At 37.6% G+C, this 20,322-nt stretch overlaps 1 protein-coding gene across 3 annotated transcripts in view; it reads right to left on the bottom strand.

Moving 5' to 3' along the window:
- The window catches only part of DTNBP1 (dystrobrevin binding protein 1), a 136,270-nt gene that overhangs the window by 100,056 nt on the left and 15,892 nt on the right, over positions 1-20,322 (bottom strand). For all 3 annotated transcript variants that reach the window (XM_040460520.1, XM_040460519.1, XM_040460518.1), the window contains 2 exons: positions 13,726-13,786; positions 3,453-3,585 (listed from right to left, as the gene is read on the bottom strand). In XM_040460520.1, coding sequence (XP_040316454.1) covers positions 3,453-3,585; positions 13,726-13,786 — 194 coding nt within the window. The remainder of the gene's footprint in view (positions 1-3,452; positions 3,586-13,725; positions 13,787-20,322) is intronic.

Below are 20,322 nucleotides of genomic sequence, written 5' to 3'. Positions count from 1 at the left end.
ACTCTAAGCTGAAGCCAGTCCGCAGCAAAACTCCTAGGGCCCTTAAGAATTATGCTAGATCTACTCTGCCTGGGCTCTCTAAAGGGAACAATAAAGCCTGGATGACAGCAAATCTGTTTACCACATGGTTTGCTGAATATTTTAAGCCCCCTGTGGAGACTACTGCTCAGGAAAAAAAGATTCCTTTCAAAATATTACTGCTCATTGACCATGTACCTGGTCACCCAAGAGCTCAGATGGAGGTGGACGAGGGGATTAGTGTTGTTTTCACGCTGCTGACACGACACCCATTCTGCAGCCCATGGATCAAGGAGTCATTGTGGCCTTCAAGTCTTAGTATTTAAGGAATCCATTTCACAAGGCTGTAGCTGCCATACATAGTGATTCCTCTGATGGACCTGGGCAAAGCAAATTGGAAATCTTCAACAAAGAAGTCACCCTTCCAGGTTCCACTAAGAACATTCATGATTCATAGGAAGAGGTCAAAATATCAACATGAACAAGAGTTTGGAAGAAAGTAACTCCAACCCTGATGGAAGACTTGGAGCAGTTCAAGCCATCTGTATGGGAAGTAACTGCAGATGTGGGAGAAAAAGCAAGAAAACTGAAATTAGCAGTGGAACCTGAAGACGGGACTGAATGGCCGCCACCTCGATAAAACCTGACGAGGAGATGCTTCTTATGGATGAGCAACGAAAGCTGTTTCTCGAGCTGGAATCTACTCCCGGGGACGATGCTGGGAAGACTGTCGAAAGGACAACAGAAGATGTAGAGTGTCACATAAACCTAGCTGATCAAGCAGCGGCAGGGTCTGAGCGGACGGACTCCAGTTCTGAAAGAAGTTCTATTGTAGGTGAAAGGCTATCAAACGGCATCACCTGCTACAGAGGAATCATTCATGAAAGGAAGAGCCAATCAATGCCGCAAACTTCATTACTGTCTTATTTTAAGAACTTGCCACATGGGGCGCCTGGGTGGCGCAGTCGGTTGAGCGTCCGACTTCAACCAGGTCAGGATCTCACGGTCCGTGAGTTCGAGCCCTGCGTCGGGCTCTGGGCTGATGGCTCAGAGCCTGGAGCCTGTTTCCGATTCTGTGTCTCCCTCTCTCTCTGCCCCTCCTCCGTTCATGCTCTGTCTCTCTCTGTCCCAAAAATAAATAAACGTTGAAAAAAAAAAATTAAAAAAAAAAAAAAAAAAAAGAACTTGCCACAGCCACCCCACCTTCAGCAGGCACCAACCTGACCATCAACATGGAGGCAAGAGCCACCAGAAAGATTATGACTCACTTAAAGCCCAGGTGATGGTTGGCGTATTTTAGCAAAACTATTTTTTAATTAAAGTACGTACGCTATTTTTTTAGACATGAGGCTATTTCACACTTAATAGACTACAGTGTAGTGTAAAACATAACTTTTATATACACTGGGAAACCAAAAAATTCATTTGACTCATTTTATTACAATATTTGCTTTATTGCAGTGGTCTGGAACCAAACCCACAATGTCTGAGGTATGCCTGTATATTCTATTTTAAGAAAGACGCCTGTAAACTGCATTTCCCAAGCAGAATTAACTACAAGAATAATTAGAATTGCAGCAAAATGCATTTAATCAGGAAAGTGCTATCGAGCAAAGAATATCTATAAACAGAATGTACTCCCAGCTAGGAAAAAAAGAAGGGAGGTTATCCTATCTGCAAAGACATACACACAAGCAATATACAGCAAATGACTCTGTTAGATACAGGAAGATAAGCCAAAAGAAAGCGGCTAAGAAGAAAATTCCAAATATCTTGGAGACTATTTCTATAGTCAGCCATCAAAGGCCGGACAAGGATCATTACTATCCCCACAAGAGGGAAGTCAGGCAGAGGGCAACCACAGCTATTTGACATTTCTCTTAAGACCCAGAATTGCTTTTTCATGCCCTGCCTTCGGAAATCACAAAACACCACCACCAGAAGAGCTCTGTAACAGCCAGAGACTTAAGAATAGTCAGTCCAAGAGGCTACTGACAGCTTCCGAACTGTCATCCCCACTGAGGGCGTCATTGCTGTGATGGGGATCCTGCATCCACATCTCATTGAACTGCGTGACCCTGAGTGAGCCAGAGTCTCTCCAAGTCTTACTTTCCTTAGCTGTCAAATGGGATAATAATAGCTACTTTCAAAGGTTTCATGTAAGGATTAAAGATAATGTTTGTAAAGCACCTACCAATGTCTGACATATAACAGGTGCTATAAATGTTAGCTACGGTTACCAGCAACAGCATTCTAAATACCATTCGAGTCCATTTTATCCACACACAAAAAACTGTTGTCAAATTTACTAATGATTTGCTTTGTAAATCATTTTTGTTTTGCTTAAGAAAAGAAAATACTGAAAAACAAGGAGAGATGGTAGGGTATCCTCACCTTCTTACCTACAACACTGGATCAGGTTATTGCCCCAGGAAGTTGATCTCCCATGTAGATACTCCTACTCCTACATTTCACTAAGATCTTAAGCTTGGTTAGAAAAGAGTGAGCCACAGTGTTATCCTAAAATGTGGCACTGGCAAAGAAAAAAGGCATTTTTTTAATTATAAACTCAAGAAATCAAGAATATGAGTGTAATTTATTACAATGAAAACTATAATATATGTATTTATAATTATAATTATATATATAATAATAAATATATACATATAAACTTCCACAAGGTATCAATTTAGCCAAACAGATACCCTCATTGAACTGGATTTCTTTCATCTCTCAAGTGTTCAAGGAGGGGAAAAAAACCTATTTGAAGATACGAAGCTCTAAGAAGACCTCACTTTTATTTTATTTTTTTTTTTAATTTTTTTTTTTTCAACGCTTATTTATTTTTGGGACACAGAGAGACAGAGCATGAACGGGGGAGGGGCAGAGAAAGAGGGAGACACAGAATCGGAAACAGGCTCCAGGCTCTGAGCCATCAGCCCAGAGCCCGACGCGGGGCTCGAACTCCCGGACCGCGAGATCGTGACCTGGCTGAAGTCGGACGCTTAACCGACTGCGCCACCCAGGCGCCCCAGACCTCATTTTTAAAGCAATGACTTTTAGAGGACATTCTACAACCAGAACAAGTCACTATAACCCCTTTTACTTTATACATTTATACTTTTAAACAGAGAGCTGATGTCACACACAACCCTGAGTCACTCTAAGAATCAACAAATTATATTTCCTAGGCTGAACTGAGGCAGAAAAGGTTAGCATATATTTTAGAAATAACTTCTAGACTTTAAAACCATTTCCTGCCTAATCCTCAGTTAATCAGAACATGAAATTAACTATAACTCACTCTTTTCCAAACAAAATCATGTTGACCAAGACTGTAATGTATTCTTAGAAGGCTTTGAATTCATACTGAGTCCTGTCCAAATTATTTTCATTCCTACAAGTCATGTACAGACACAAACGTTAACACTTACTCAGATTTGCTGCCATGGATTCTAAATCTGCTATTAGACCTGGAAGCTGCTGTAGCTGCTCCTGTAACTCGATGAGGCTCGTCTTCTTTTTCTCCCAGTGTGCGGAGAGCATAACCACCTCACTGTCCACCAGCTGCAACACAGAGGAGCAAGAGTAAAGCAAAACCCGATTTCAGGCACAAGGAAATGACAGTCAGCACAATGAGAGTTGCTCAACGTTAGCTTTAAAAACCCCTCTGCTGGTGTCCCACAACAGGCCAACCTAAAGAAAACTGAAGTTGTTTTCTTTCTTAGAAAAGAACCAACTTAATATTCAGTGCAGAAAACCTCAAATTACTGTTGGTCTCCGTGCATCTTTACCCGGAGAAGAGAAAGTTCAGAAATGACCTCAGAAATCACTTCTAAGTACACCCTACTTTTGAGTAAACTATGTATTTGAAAATCCAAATCTAGAAGGAAAATAAATCAAAAAACCAACACTAACAACCAAAAGGAAAACAAAAAACAACCCGAAACACAATTACCGGGTAATTATTTGCTTTAAAAAAGGAATTTTTTTTTACCAGAAAAGCTCCTTGATGCCTTTATAATATATAGGATTCAATTTACATTTAAAAAGGAACGTACTGCATAATGTAAGGTCAACAGTACTTGTCTAGGAAGGAATGATTGAGGCAAGTGATCAATTCCAGAAAAAGGAGAAAAGGAATTATGTCAACAAGGAATTCAGATATGAAGGGCTCCTAATAGCATGGCAGTGACATACTAGACCGGCCTGAAAGAATTCTAACTTCTTTTACTGCGGACGGTGGAAAAAATGACAGTCATCAGTTTCTCCCAGACAATTTTGTTTTGGTCGTAACATGGTGGGAGAGAGAAGACTTAGGATAAGATTTAGAAGGATCAAGGAGAGGTTATCTTCTGAAAACATCACCAATGGTAAGCAAGCACTGTGAAAGATACCCCAAGTACAGTAAATACAAAGACTGCAAATTCATTATCTAACAGAAAATGTATTTCAATTTTGTCTGAAAATCAGAGTTCACGGTTTAAAAAAAGACAATTTACACATCCCAAGATTAAGATTTTTCAGCAGTTAGAGCACAAATATAACAAACTATTACTGAATCTCAGTAAAGTAACAGAGAACTTTAGAGAAATAAAATATCAAAACTAGATGCAAAATTATTTGTACGTGGTGCTAGATTGCTTGGGTTTCGACATTTTAACATTCAAGAAATTCTCAACATGGAAACAAAAGAACTAAGCTCAGACAGAGAGGGTTAGAAGCTGCCTGGTTTCCTCACTCTGTCCCCCAGGCTCGCACACCTCCCCCCTGCTTTTCAGCCCACACTGCAGTGAAGACCACATCATCTCTCCAGACTGAGCTGGAGAGGTGACACCAAGCTTTACTCAAGCTGTACCACTCATTAATTTTGTTTACTTAAAAATGCCTATTGTCAGGGTGCCTGGGTGGCTCAGTTAGTTAAGCATCCGACTTCAGCTCAGGTCATAGTCTCACAGTTTGTGACTTCAAGCCCCATGTCGGGCTCTGTGCTGACAGCTCAGAGCCTGAAGCCTACTTTGGATTCTGTGTCTCCCTCTCTCTGTGCCTCTCCTCAGCTTGCACTCTCTCTCTCTCTCTCTCTCTCTCTCTCTCAAAAATAAATAAAACGTTAAAAAAAATTTTTTTAAATGCCTACTGCCAACCAGTTTTATAAAGATCCCTAAGAGGAGTCTAAGTAATGCTGAGCAATGTTAATATATATAGCCGTGATGCCAGACTAAGAGAACTGAGGCTTGAAACAAGGATCTGTGTTCATAAAATTTATCCATATAAACTTCTCCTGACCGGGGCGCCTGGGTGGCGCAGTCGGTTAAGCGTCCGACTTCAGCCAGGTCACGATCTCGCGGTCCGTGAGTTCGAGCCCCGCGTCAGGCTCTGGGCTGATGGCTCAGAGCCTGGAGCCTGTTTCCGATTCTGTGTCTCCCTCTCTCTCTGCCCCTCCCCCGTTCGTGCTCTGTCTCTCTCTGTCCCAAAAGAAATAAATAAACGTTGAAAAAAAAAAAATTAAAAAAAAAAAAAAACTTCTCCTGACCACTCCCTATTTGGGCTATGGGGACACAATGGTGAACGAAACAGAACAAATTCTGCCCACTTGATGCTTATGTCCTGGTAGCAGGTCTCCCAAATTCTTTTAGCTCTGGGTTTTAAACTCTAAAGAAGAAAAAATAATTCCTATATCACAGGCTGACTTGAGGATAAATAATATATTTTTCTAGGTATGTAGTGCATTATTATTATTATTTTTTTTTTTTTTTTACAAAGTCTGTTAAAGCTTAACTATCCTGGTTAATCAGGTGAATCTGAAAAATCTAGAACAATTTTTTGATATTAACCATGTCTTACTGAAAATTAAAGTGCAGCATAAATATTAAAACAACTACAATCTAGTTCTTGCCTTCCGGAAAACTGAAAATTATATTCTGAATATAGGACATGAGAAATAATATATATAATATAGAAAAAATATATCAGAATACACTAACATGCCATTTAAATTGGGAAGAATGAGAGACTGAACGGATTCAATAATTACGTAATAAAACTGAAACATTTTGAGCATTTTCTGTGTACCAGGCCCTGTGCTAAGCGATTTACATACATTATCTCGCTTAGAGCACACAGCAACCTTATAAACTAAGCACTATTATCACCTCTATTTTACAGAGGAGGAAACTGAGGCGTAATAAAGTTACGTCACTTTCCCAAGGGCCAGAGTGGACTGAGATCAATCCTACAGAATCTGACACTGAAGCTCATGTGCTTAATATTCTAGGGCTTGTGCTATAGGCTGTATGAAAGGAAGAAGTGAAAATGCTGGCAATGAAAAGGTTCTAAAAAAACGATCAACTTAACTTCATGATAAGAAATGATCACAAAAAGGCTAATTTTTCCACCTCTAAATAAACAGTTCTGAATAAAACCAGATCTAACACCAGGAAATCAAATTTAAGCAGGAAGACAAACCCACAGCTTCATTCCAAAATTCCTTCTGTTGGGTACTAAAGGCAGAATGAAGACACTGGAAGGAGAATGCCAATGAATGACAAGACAGCTAATAATAGTACCCAACTGTATATGAAACTCAATAGTTCAGCGCTTTGGGGGTACATAATTTCATGTGATTGCCAAACAACGTTGTTTGGTAAGCAGGATAGGTGGTGTTATGCGTGCCATTTTATAGATGAGGAAACAAACAACAGAGAGACTTGGTTAGGTGCCCAAGGTCAAACGTGCTAGCGCAGAAACTAGGATTTCCAACACACAGTTCGGTGAAACCACAGAAGAGAGCCACGCTGGACTGCAAAGACAGAGAAGCACGTCTAATTTAACCAGCTTACACTTCAAATTGTTAAACCATGAATCTTAAGGGTTCAATTTGAAGGCAAACAAGTATTTCACAATGATAGGAATAAGAAAATAATGTACTGAGTGTCTGACTTTTAAAAACTGCCCTCAGAGTCTAACCCCTAACATCATTATAAACTATTCATTTATATATTGCTAGAAAGAAAAAAAATTTAAGAACTTGTTGAAAAAGAAAAAAGGTGTAGAAAAGCCTAGACAAACCACAACTGTTCATTTTCTAAGATACCATCTGAATTTTAAGACTATATAGTAAGAACTAGCTTTAAAATTTAAGATGAGTATAAAATAATGTGTCAGAAAAGACTGAATGGTTCCTAAGTGTATTTGCCCCAGCAGGTTGAAACTGTTTGGTTCAAGGCCACCAAAGATACATGAGCGACAGTCTGACAAAATAAACTCATCCTGGGTTAACACCGTGCATATTATAGATAGACGTTTTAAATATTTACGTATGTCTCAACAATACATCAGAGGAATTTAAGATAAATTTTCATTTTTTTTAAATGTTTTTAATGTTTCTTTATTTTTGAGTGAGAGAGAGGGAGGGAGGGAAGGAGGGAGGGAGGGGTAGAAAGAGGGAGACAGAGAATCCAAAACAGGCTCCAGGCTCTGAGCTGTCAGCACAAAACCCAACATGGGGCTCGAACCCATGAACCGTGAGATCATAACCTGAGCTGAAGTTGGATGCTTAACTGACTGAGCCACCCAGGCGCCCCAGTAAACTTTCATCTTTAAAGCTGAGTACTGTATTTCTGGAAAACAACAGAGGTACTTTTGATCAGATGTGGGTCTTACAATAACGCTGTGAATAAATTTAAGAACCTCAAATAGCATGAATTCAACAACGTATCTTACAGGAAATTCGTTCTCCTATATATTTCATTATAAAACACTTTGTACAATCAAAAGAATTATTTGTTAAAGCTCCTCTACAGAATACAGTCTTTGTTGAACACTGTGGGCCTCCCCATGCTGATTCACACAGATGCAGTAGTACACTAATCGTCCCTGCTGTGTGGTATTGGATTTTACGAATAACACTAGAATTTATTCTGTAGATGGGACTGTGTAACTGCCGAAAGTTCTGGAAAAGCTGCTCAAACATCCTGGTACAAGTCTCCTGGTGCACATGTGTATGTCTCACAAATGAGTTACAGCTGCATCCAAGATAGTGCCCTCACCTCCCAGACAGGCTCAACGCGACCTGGGATGAGTAGCCACCTGCCCGGGCCTAGCCACCTCTGACTTCAAGGAGCCTCCTCTGTTTCCTAGGTAATAAATGCAAAGCTGACATTATCAGAGGAAATATGTGCCATACCAATGTTCTCAGGGGAAAGCTTGAGCTGCAATGCTCTGGAAATATCCCCAGGAACAGAACTGCTCTTGGAGACGTATATGCAACTTCAACTCTTACTTAGTGCCAACTCATGCTTTCTAATGCAATCGTGGCAATGGATCTACACCCTCTAGTTCTAGTCGTTCCTCATCATGTTTCTTGCAAGGCAAGAAACCCCACTGTCCTCTGCAAATAATGACCATCCACACAGACACTCGAGGCTTAAATTTTTGTTAATCTAATGAGTACAGATTTGTGGTTTCAATTTGTATTTCTCTGATTACTAATCAACTCCAAAACACATTTTCATGTTTACTGGCCACTCTTTTATTTTCTTCTGTAAAATGCCTGGTCATAGCTTTTGCTCACTTTTCTATTGGGTTATCGTCCTCTTTTTATTGGTTTGTTGTTCCTATTTTATGAACACTTGTCCTCTGTATTATGAATTGCTTTACTTTTTCATGGTGTTGTTTAATGAGAACTTTTGATAAAAATTATTAGTATTTTTGGTTGGTACTTTTTATGCCTTCTTTAAGAAATCTTTCTTGGGGCGCATGGGTGGTTCAGTCAGTTAAGCGTCCAACTCTTGATTTCAGCTTGGGTCATGATGTCGACTCATGGGACCAGGCCCCACGTTAGGCTCTGCACTGACAGCATGGAACCTGCTTGGGATTCTCTCTCTCTCCCTCTCTCTCTCTCCCCCACTGGTGCTCTCTCTCAAAGTAAATAAATGAACATTAAAAAGAAATCTTTCTCTACCCTGAGGTCTTAAAGGTTGTCCACTATTTTCCAAAAGATGTAATTTCTCTTTCACATTTAACTCTGATGGAGTCAAAATGTGAACGAAGGTCTTCAACTACTTTTACTCTGGAGGTTCTAGCCAGTATAAAAGACATGAAGAAATGGAAGTCGTACACATTAGAAGGGAAGCAACAAAACTTACCATCTACACAAAACAACTCCCGGGCCCACATACAAATTATTGGAAAAGCAGATTTAGCAAGATGGCTGAATATGGGATTGATATGCTGGAAGTCAAATAAATACTTCAGGTTTGGGGAAATTTATCAGGACAAAGAAGTTACTTTCTACAAAAACTTGCTAAATCATTTTACTTTAATTAGATGCTGAATTGTACTGAATCCCTGTGTTTAATTGTATGATATTATACAACTGGTCCGTTATATTTTCTGCATCTGATGGCCACGTATTTTTCTTCTTTAATATATTCACGCGGTCAGTTGCATTTATCAAATCTCTAATGTCTACCTTTTAATCCTGGAATAGGCCTGGCGGACAGGATTTTGGTTTTTACGCATTGCTGGGTCTGTCTGCCAACACAAGCATATGGTGTAGGATGTCCGCCAAAGAATGCCTTTTGTTGATCATCCAGCACTCACAGGACATCCACATGACAATACCAAGTTCCGGCTAATATTTACGTAGGAAAACTTTATATACCAGCTTGACCCCCACTTTAAAACAGTGTGCGAGAAGATGGCCAAATTGTATTTCAAACACAGCTGTTAGAATATCACAACCACGATACAGCATGAGGAGCACATTCACAAAGGAGGTGCATATTGCTGGCGCTGAGAGGGCGCACGACTGCACGTAAGCAACGCTTTATTAACAGTCATGTTAAAAGTCTGGTAATCAATCGGAAAACTATGCTTTAAGCACTCTACATCCTAACAGATTGCTCCAGGTATAGACATTTCGCTGGTTTTAAATATAGTTAAGCAAGCTGGTTGAGGGCTGTGGGTGACACGTCGTAACTTTTCCCATTTAGAATACGGGAAATAGACTCCTTGTCAGAGCTTTTGCACGGAACATCTGACTTTCAGAAACTGAAGTTAAGCGAGAGATGAGGACTTTGTTCATAATTTTTATATCTATATTCATGAGTGAGACTGGACCTCAGTGTCACTTTCTCATACTTCCCTTGTTTGGTTTCAGTATTGAAGTTATGTTAGTCTCATTCAGTGGGTTGGGCACAGTTTCCTCTTTTTCATTTGCTACAAGAGTTGGTCTAACACTGAAACGGTAGATTCCCCAAGTTTGATAGAACTCTTCTATCTAACTCTGCAGCACTTTCTGAGCAGAAACAATTTTTAATCACTAATGCAATTTCCTATTCCCTATTTGAATTGCTTCTAGAATTGATTTTGGTAAAAATTTCTAGGATTTTTGCTATTTCATCTAAGTTTTCAAATTTGTCAGAGTTGTTCATAAACTCAATCTTTTTGCTCTCTGTGATAACTGGTAACATTCTCTTCAATTCTTAACATTATTTGTCTCTTGATGAATACCATTAGAGATTTATCTACTATATTAGTCTTTTCTAAGAACATTTCACTTTGGAGGCACCTGGCTGGCTCAGTCGGTAGAGCACACAACTCTTGATCTCAGGGTTGTACGTTCAAGCCCCACGCTGGGTGTAGGAATTACTTAAAAATAAGTAAAACTTTAAAAAAAAAAAAAAGGAACTTTTCACTTTTAGTTTCTTCTGTATTTTTATATTCTATTTAATTTACTTCTTTTATCTCTATCATCTTTTCCATTCTTTCTTCAAGGCTTATTCTGTTTGCTTTCTAAATTCTTAAGTCAGTTTAGGTCACTGTCAGTCTTTCTTTTTTCTCTATAAAACTTCCATCTAAGTAGACTTGAGCAAATTCAACAGCTTACATGTAAATTTTAAAGTTTTCAATACCAGGGTTCCTGGGTGGCTCAGTCAGTTAAGTGTCCGGCGTCGGCTCAGGTCATGATCTCATGGCTTGTGAGTTCAAGCCCCGCGTCAGGCTCTGTGCTGACAGCTCAGAGCCTGGAGCCTGCTTCAGATTCTGTGTCTCCCTCTCTCTCTGCCCTCCCCTGCTCATGCTCTATATCTCTCCCACTCTCTCAAAAATAAATAGTTTTTAAAAATGTTTTTCAAAATAAAGTTTTCAATAATTTTCCTTCTTTGAACCATAAATTAGTCATAATATTTTTTATTTCAAACCTATGGAATTTTCAAAATTGTTTTCCTGTATTGATTTTCAGCTTCATTTGCAGTAGGATCAGAGAATAGTCTGTATGACTTCATTTATACGAAACTTGTGAGAATTGCTTTATAGCTCAGTAAATGGTCAATTTTCATGTGTTCTAAACATGCTGTAAAGAACCTGTACTTTACATTTGCTAGGACAGTGTTCTACATTTGTCCGTCAAGTCAAATTTGTTAATCACATTATTTAAATCTCCTAAATCCATACTTCTTTTATCTTGGTTTTTTGTTTTTTTTTTTCTATCAACTAAGAGGAATGAATTAAAATTCTCTCATTTTGATCACGGATTTATCTGTTTTTTCCCTTGTAGTTCTATTGGTTTTTTATATGTTTAGTTTTTCCTATATTGCCTTTCCCTCATTATTTCTAGAATGTTTATTAGATAAGCTGATCCATAGGAAACACTAACTTTACAGAGCAAAATTAGTCCAATACTGGTAATCTCACTGGGTTCAACCTAAAGATCTTCTGTAACTATTCTCTACTAACTCCTCTTTCATATTTATCTCCGAGATTCCTCATCTCTGAGATCCCTTTCTTATCTCCAAGATCCCTTCCTTACCTTCGAGATCCCTTCTAAGTAGGTGACTTTCTTTCTTCATTGCTATATTCTTTCTTCAGCTGTATACAATTGCTGTTTAAGCACACACTTTGGATTTTTAATGTCACTGACTTTTTAAAGTCCTGTTTGACAAAGCCTTATTCCTTACTCATTTTTTAATCCACCTTTTACCTCTTTAAAAGACTCTGCATATACCTATTTAACAGTCTATATCCAACAGTGTAATATCTAATGTCCTTTGTAGGCCTAAGTCTTATTCTTTGGTTCTGGTGCCTCTCAAACTTTTCATAATATATCTGTGTGTTTGCTAAATTTTTTTTTTTTTTTTTTTTTTGGAGAGGTGGCAGAAAATAAATCTGTAGGAAAAAAAAGAAAGTTGGTCTGTAGAAATATTGAGGGGCCTAGGTTTACACAGTTTCATCCACACGGACTTTGTGTTTGTTTCTGTTGGGTGTCAAAGAACACAGTCACCTGTGTTCCCTTTATTCTTAATTCAGTGTTTCCTCAATCATGCAGGAAGTATGGAGTGGGGCTCCGCACTGATACGAGGCCAAGATGATGGTAACAAATCGAGAAACAGGACTGTATTTTTTCCAAGCTGTTACAAAGACAGATTTCCCTGTTGCCTCCTTTTGTAGACAGGTAGCTTTTTTTCCCCTACCTTAACCTTTCACTGAGGGATACAGCTGCTTCAAAGATTCAGGAGCTGTATGCGTCTCAGACCCAGTTCCCCACAGAGTCTCCTTTCTCCATAAATCTTGAAGCTTTTATTTTAGTATTTGACCCCAGCTTCCATGTTTGTTTGTTTTTTAACCACTCTGATTTCGGTTCCCTTTTTTCTTCTGTTTTCTTTTTTTCCCCCCTTTAGGATCTCCCTTTTTTGTGAGCCTAATGCATTAAATAATTTTTAAAATATCTATCCAGCATTTAAGTGTTTTACAGCTACAGGGCTTTTCTTTTTTTTTTCAACGTTTATTTATTTTTGGGACAGAGAGAGACAGAGCATGAACGGGGGAGGGGCAGAGAGAGAGGGAGACACAGAATCGGAAACAGGCTCCAGGCTCTGAGCCATCAGCCCAGAGCCCGACGCGGGGCTCGAACCCACGGACCGCGAGATCGTGACCTGGCTGGAGTCAGACGCTTAACCGACTGCGCCACCCAGGCGCCCCGATACAGGGCTTTTCAAAGTACCTAGTCTGCCTTACTATCAGAAACCTATATTCCCCCTTGTCAGTAATTTCTAAGAGAAACACTAATGTCTAACTTTCATCACATATATTACTCTTCTCTATGTAACTATTAACAGCTTCCCACATCTAGGTAAGTGGTTAAGAAAGTCAGTCTACATTAATTAAAAGTCAGAATCACAGGAGTGTTTTTATAAAGAAGTCTGACAACCATAGGACAGAATATTTAATCTTGGCTAATAAAGCTATAAGTACGTGTACCAAATACTTTTCATCACAATCACTTTTATACACAATAAAAGTACACTTTATAAAAAGTACAATCACTTTTATACATTATATACTCTACACATAGTGCCTCAAAATAGTTTGTTCCCCTAAGTGAATTGAGGATGACCCCTGAAACTTTTACATTTATTTGGTAAGCAAATTAATGGTTTTAGGCATCAGACTCAACTTCAAAACATTATACTTAGATGAACCAAATATCTCCTTGAGACTGGAGGATAAAAGTCATCAACTCTCTAAGCCTAACTCAGCTTAGATTTAGTTGAGAAAAATTGCAAAAATTTAATTTAGGGAGTTTCATAACTACTAAATTCAATTTCAGATATCCTGCAAGATACTTTAATGCAATTCCAAATTTAATTTCTTAAAATTTAACGCTGCAAAAAGAGATTTTCCCCCCAAGGTTAGCCCATTCTTTACCTCTCCAGCACTTGCGCATTCCTTGGCTCTTCTGTGAAGTGCAGCCCATGTATCTTCATACCTAAAAAAAAAGCCAAAAATAATTCTCAATGCAAACCACACATTTAAAAAAAATACTATCTAAAGTTGAACCTGGGGGTGCCTGGGTGGCTCAGTCGGTTAAGCATCTGACTTTGGCTCAGGTCATGATCTCACCGTCCATGAGTTCAAGCCCCGCATCAGGCTCTGTGCTAACAGCTCGGAGCCTAGAGCCTGCTTCAGATTCTGTCTTCAGTCTCCCTCTTTCTCTGCCCCTCCCCTGTTCATGCTCTGTCTCTGTCTCAAAAATAAATAAACATTAAAATAAATAAATAAAGTTGAACCTGGAACTCCTATGGTGCCAAGAAAAAAAAAAAGAAAAAAGAAAAAGAAAAAAGCAACTCAAAAAATAATAGGATTTCACAAGGACACAGAAGAAACCTGAAGCGGCTTCCAATGGCCAAACCTGGGACAATCTGAGCAGCAAACTAATAATGGTAGTAATGAGTTATAACTCGAGGAATAAAACAAACTTCCAAGAGTTCACAGTATTTTTTTTAATTTTTTTTTTAACGTTTATTTATTTTTGAGACAGGGAGAGACAGAGCATGAACGGGGGAGGGGCAGAGAGAGAGGGAGACACAGAATCTGAAACAGGCTCCAGGCTCTGAGCTGTCAGCACAGAGCCCGACGTGGGGCTCAAACTCATGGACTGAGAGATCATGACCTGAGCCGAAGTCGGACGCTCAACGGACTGAGCCACCCAGGCACCCCCACAGTGTTTTATTTTTTTATTTTTATTTTTAATTTTTTTTTTTTACCCCCACAGTGTTTCAAATAAATAACTGAATAAATGAATGGGGAAGAAGGGAAAAGTACTTCTGTAGAATTCCTATTAATAACTGTAGAAAAAAATGATAAAAATAAAAAAATCACCACTTCCTCAGCACAACAATAACTGTTTCAGGAAAGAATTCTAATGGATGCTAAAATTCGTGGGTAAAATTAGGAAGAGAAACAAAATATTTACATAGTCTCAAGGTATCTCCCCAAAGGACACACATAAATTAAAAGGGGGGAAACAGTGTAACAGTGTAGAAACCATGAAGACACTTCCCTAACCAAGTGATCAAGCCTAATGAAACACATAAACATCATGTGCCTACTAATATGATGCCCTGAAAAGGACACAACACTGCCCTCCTGGTATTCTTGCCAAAACACCACTGACTTGAATTTAACCATGAGAAAATAGCACATAAACCCAAACTGAGGGGCATTCTGCAAAACAACAAAAAAGTACTCTTCAAGTGTCGAGGTTATGAAAAACAAAGACTCGGGAACTGTGCCAGATTAATGGAGATGAAGGAGATAAGAGTGACTAAGTACAATTTATGATCTTGGATTGGATCCTGGTCCCCAAATAAGGACATTTGTGGGATAGCTGATGAAATCTGAATGAGGTCTGTCGGTTATAGGGTAGTGTCGATTTCCTGGTTTTAATAATGATACTCTTTAATAAATGTACTCAGTAAGAGTACAACTGGTAAGATCATTAACAATAATCTTCAAATATGCAAAGCAATAATTGACACCATTGAAGGGGGAAATAAACCATTCTCCAATAACTGAGACTTCAATACCTCACTCTCAATAATGGTTAAAATGACCAGACAAAAGATACTTAAGAGAGGACTTGAGCACCACAATAAACCAACTAGATATGTAAATATATACAGAACATTCTACCCAACAGCAGCAGAATACACATTCTTCTCAAGTGTACATGGGAAATTTTCCAGGATGGATCATTTGCTAAGCCACAGATTAACTCTCAATAGATTTTTTAAAGGGGAGTAAATGAGAAATCTCTGAACCTATTGCTCAATTTTGCTGTGAACCTAAAATTGCTCTAAAAACAGCCCGTATGTACATACATATATATGTATACACACATACATATACACATATGTATACATATATACATATACATAAAAGTATATGTATATATATACACTTTTTTATTTTTTATTTATTTTTTATACACACTTTTTTAAAACAAAGAGAGACATAGATGTCACACAATGTATCTTTTCTGACCACAATGGGATGAAGTTTGAAATCAAAAAGGAACGAAAGGAAAACTGAAAAATTCACAAATTTGTGGAAATTAAAACTTTTAAATAACCAATGGGTCAAAGAAAAAAAAATCATAAATCAGACTGTATTAAGAGGTGAATGAAAATAAAACTACAACATACCAAAACTTAAGGACTCAAGAAAAACAGGGCTAAGAGTGAAATTTATAGCTATAAGTGCTTACATTAAAAAGGAAGGAAGATCTCAAATCAACAGCCTGACTTCACAACTTAAGGAAGTAGAAAAAGAATAAACTGAACCCAAGCTACCAGAAGGAAGAAAAAGTAAACATTAGGGCAGATAAATAAAATAGTGAATAAAAATATTGAGAAAAATCAGTGAAATAAAAAATTGGTTCTTTAGAAAGATTCACAAAATTAAATTTTTAAGTGGACTAGGGGAAAAAAAAGAAGACTCAAAATTAGAAAGAAAAGTGGGAAATTATCAATTTTACAGAAATAAAAAAAGGATTATAGGAGAGTACTATGAGTAACTGTATGCCAACAAATTGGATAACCCAGATGTAATGGACAAATTCCTAGAAACATAAAACCTACCAAGACTGAATCCCAAAGAAACAGAAAATCTGAAAAGACCCATAACTAGTAAGGAAGACTGCATCAGTCACTGAAAATCTCACTCCTGAACAATCAATAAATCAAAGAAGACATTAAACAGGAAATAAAAATGTATCTTGAAACAAATGAAAATGGAAGTACAACATACTAAAACTTATGGGATACAGTTCTAAGAGGAAAGTTCATAACAAATGCCTACATTAAAAAGAAAGATCTCAAATAAACAACCTAAGTTTCTACACTTTAAGAAACCAGAAAAATGAAAGGACCCAAAGTTAGCAGAAGGAAGGAAATTATAAAGATTAGAGAAAAAATAAATGAAATAGAGAACAGAAAACAATAAAAAAGATTAACCAACCTAAGAGTTGATTCTTTGGAAAGACAAAATTGACAAAACTTTAGCCTAGACTGACTAACCATGGAAAAATGACAGAGGACCCAAACCCACAAAACTATAAATGAAAGAGGAGACATTACATTTGACACCACAGAAATACAAAGGATCATAAGAGGGTACTATGAACAACTATACACCAACAAACCGGACAACCGAGAAGAAATGGAAAAAGTCTTAGAAACATACAAACTGGGGCACTCGGGTGGCTCAGTCGGTTGGGCGTCCGACTTCAGCTCAAGTCATGATCTCACAGTCCATGAGTTCAAGCCCCGCATCAGGCTCTGTGCTGACAGCTCAGAGCCTGGAGCCTGTTTCAGATTCTGTGTCTCCCTCTCTCTCTTCCCCTCCCCCACTCACGCTCCGTCTCTGTCTCTCTCAAAAATAAACATTAAAAAAAAAAAAAAACTTTAAAAAAAGAAAAAACATACAAACTACCATAATGGAATCAGGAAGAAACAGAGAAGTTTGAATAGCAATTACTAGTAAGAAGATTGAATCAGTAATCAAAAATCTCCCAATGAAGGAAAAGCCCAGCATGAGATGGCTACACTGGTGAATTTTACTAAACATGAAATGTTTCTTCTGGAAAAGAAGAATCAATGCCAATCCTTTTCAAACTCTTCCAAAAAAAAAACTGAAAAGGAATGCTCCCAAACTCATTTCAGGAGGCTAGCAGTACCCTGAAACCAAAGCCAGAAAAGGACACTATCAGAAAAGAAAACTACAGACCAATATCCCTGATGAATAGATGGATGTAAAAACTCAGTAAAATACCAGCAAGTCGAATTCAGCAGTACATTAAAATAATCATTCACCATGATCAAGTAGGATTTACACCTGGGATAAAAAGATGGTTCAACCTCTACTAATCAATGTGATATAGCACATTAATAGAACTGAAAAAATATCATAAGATCATCTCGATAGATGCAGAAAAAGCATTTGATAAAATTCAGCATCTGTTCATGATAAAAACTATTAACAAATTATGTATAAAAGGAATGTAACTCAACATAATAAAAGCCATATATAAGCTCACAGCTAACATCATACTCAGTGATGATAGGCTCTAAGTTTTCCTCTAAGATCAGGAACAAGAGCTCCCACTCTCACCATTCCTATTCAACACAGTGCTAGAAGTCCTTGCCAGAACAATCAGGAATGAAACACAAGGCATCAGAATTGGAAAGGAATAAGTAGAGTTGTCTCTATTTGTAAATGACATAATTTTATATATAGAAAATCCTAAAGACTCCATCAAAAAAAACCTGTTAGATCTAACCAACAAACTCAATAAAACTGCAGGATGCAAAATTAACGTACAAAAATCAGTAGCGTTTCTATACACTAACAACAAATCATCTGAAAAATAAAATGATCTCATTTACAATAGCAACAGAAACAATAAAATAGTTGGGAATAAACTTAACCATGAAGGGGAAAGATCTCTACTCTGAAAGGTATAAGGTAATGATGTAAGAAATCAAAGATGAAAATAAATGGAAAGGTATCCCATGTTCATAGACTGGGAAAATACTGTTAAAATGTCAATACTACCAAAAGCTATCCATAGATTAATGCAATCCCTATCAAGATTCCAATGACATTTTTTTTTAAGTAGAAAAAGCAATCCTAAAATTTATATGGAACCACAAAGACACCAAATAACCAAAGCAACCTAAGAAACAAGAATAAAGAGGCATCACATTTCCCGATTTCAAGATACAGTAATCAAAACAGTAATCAAAACAGTCCGGAACTGGCCTAAAAACAAATAGATCAATGGAACAGAATAGAAAGTCCAGAAATAACCCCAAGCATACATGGTCAACTAATATTTGACAAGTGAGCTAAGAATACTCAATGGAAAAGACAGTCTCTTCAATAAACAGTCCTTAGGAAAATGGGATATTCACATGTAAAATAATGAGACTATACCCCTAACTTATACTCTCACAAAAATTAACTCAAAATGGATTAAAGACATGAAATGTAAGACATGAAACCATGAAACTCCTGGAAGAAAACACAGGTAAAAAGTTCCATGACATGGGTCTTGACAATGGTTTTTTGGCTATCAAACCTAAAGTACAAGCAACAAAAAGCAGTGGGAATATATCAAAATAAAGAGCTTCTGCACAGCAGAAGAAATAACAAAGTGAAAAGACAGCCTAAAGGGAAAAAAAAATTTCCAAACCTTGTATCTGATAAAAGATTAATATCTAAAATTATAAGGAACACATACAACTCAATACCCAAAAAACCCCAAATAATGTAATTTTTTAAATGTACAAAAGATGTCACTAGACATTTTCCCAGAGATATATGAATGGCTAACAGGTATACGAAAAGATGCTCAACATCACTAATTATTACACAAATCAAAACCACAAGGAACTACCACCTTCCACCTGTTAGAATGGCTATCATCAAAAAGATACAACAAATTCTGGTGAGGACACTGAGAAAGAGGAACCCTCGGTTGCAACGTCGGAGGGACTGTAAACAGGTATAGCCACTACGGAAAACATAACAAAGGATCCTTAAAAAATTAAAAACAGAAATACCACACAATCCAGTAATCCCACCAGTTCTGGGTATTTACCCAAAGGAAACAACACTAACTCAAAAAGATATCCACACCCCCCCTGTTGATAGTGGCATTATTTACAATAGTGAAAACATGGAAACAGCCTAGGCATCCACTGATGGGTGAGTGATGCATATATATATATATATATATGTATATGTATATGTATATATATATATATACAGAGTATATACAACGGAATATTATTCAGCCATTAAAAAAAAGGAGGAAAACCTGCCATTTGTGACAACATGAATGGACTCTGAGGCTGTTATGTTAACCGAAGTGAAATAAATCAAAGACAAATAATCATGCAATCTCACTTACATGCAGAATAAAAAAAAAAAAAAAAAAAAAAATCCGAACTGAGAGAGATCAGATTTGTGGCTACCAGAGGCAGAGTGGAAGAGGAAGGAATTGGAGAAAGGTGGTCAGAAAGTATAAACTCCTACTACAATGTACTGTACAACATGATGTGTATAGTAATACTAACATATAACACATATGAAAGTTTAAGAGTTCTCATCACAGGAAAAATTTTTATTTTTTTGCTTGTTTTATCTCTGAGACGATGGATGTTAACTCGTTGTTGTGACCATTACACAATACATGGAAGTCAAACCACTATACTGTACACCTTAATCTTATACAGCGACATATCTAATTATATCTCAATAAAACTGGGGAAAAAATGTTTTAAACCTCCCCAAAAAAGAAAAGCCTGGGTCCTGATGATTTCACTGATGAATTCTGCCCCACATTTAAAAAACACCAAACCATCTGAAACTCTTCCAAAAAACTGAACAGGAGGGAACACTCCCTAATTGTAAGGCCAGCATTATCCTGATACCTAAGCCAGACAAAGACACTACAAT

This window comes from Herpailurus yagouaroundi, unplaced genomic scaffold (genome assembly GCF_014898765.1).
Source record: "Herpailurus yagouaroundi ecotype Mexico unplaced genomic scaffold, PumYag 250, whole genome shotgun sequence".
NCBI classification, from domain to species: Eukaryota; Metazoa; Chordata; class Mammalia; order Carnivora; family Felidae; genus Herpailurus; species Herpailurus yagouaroundi.
This window is presented reverse-complemented; position numbering and strand designations above follow the sequence as displayed.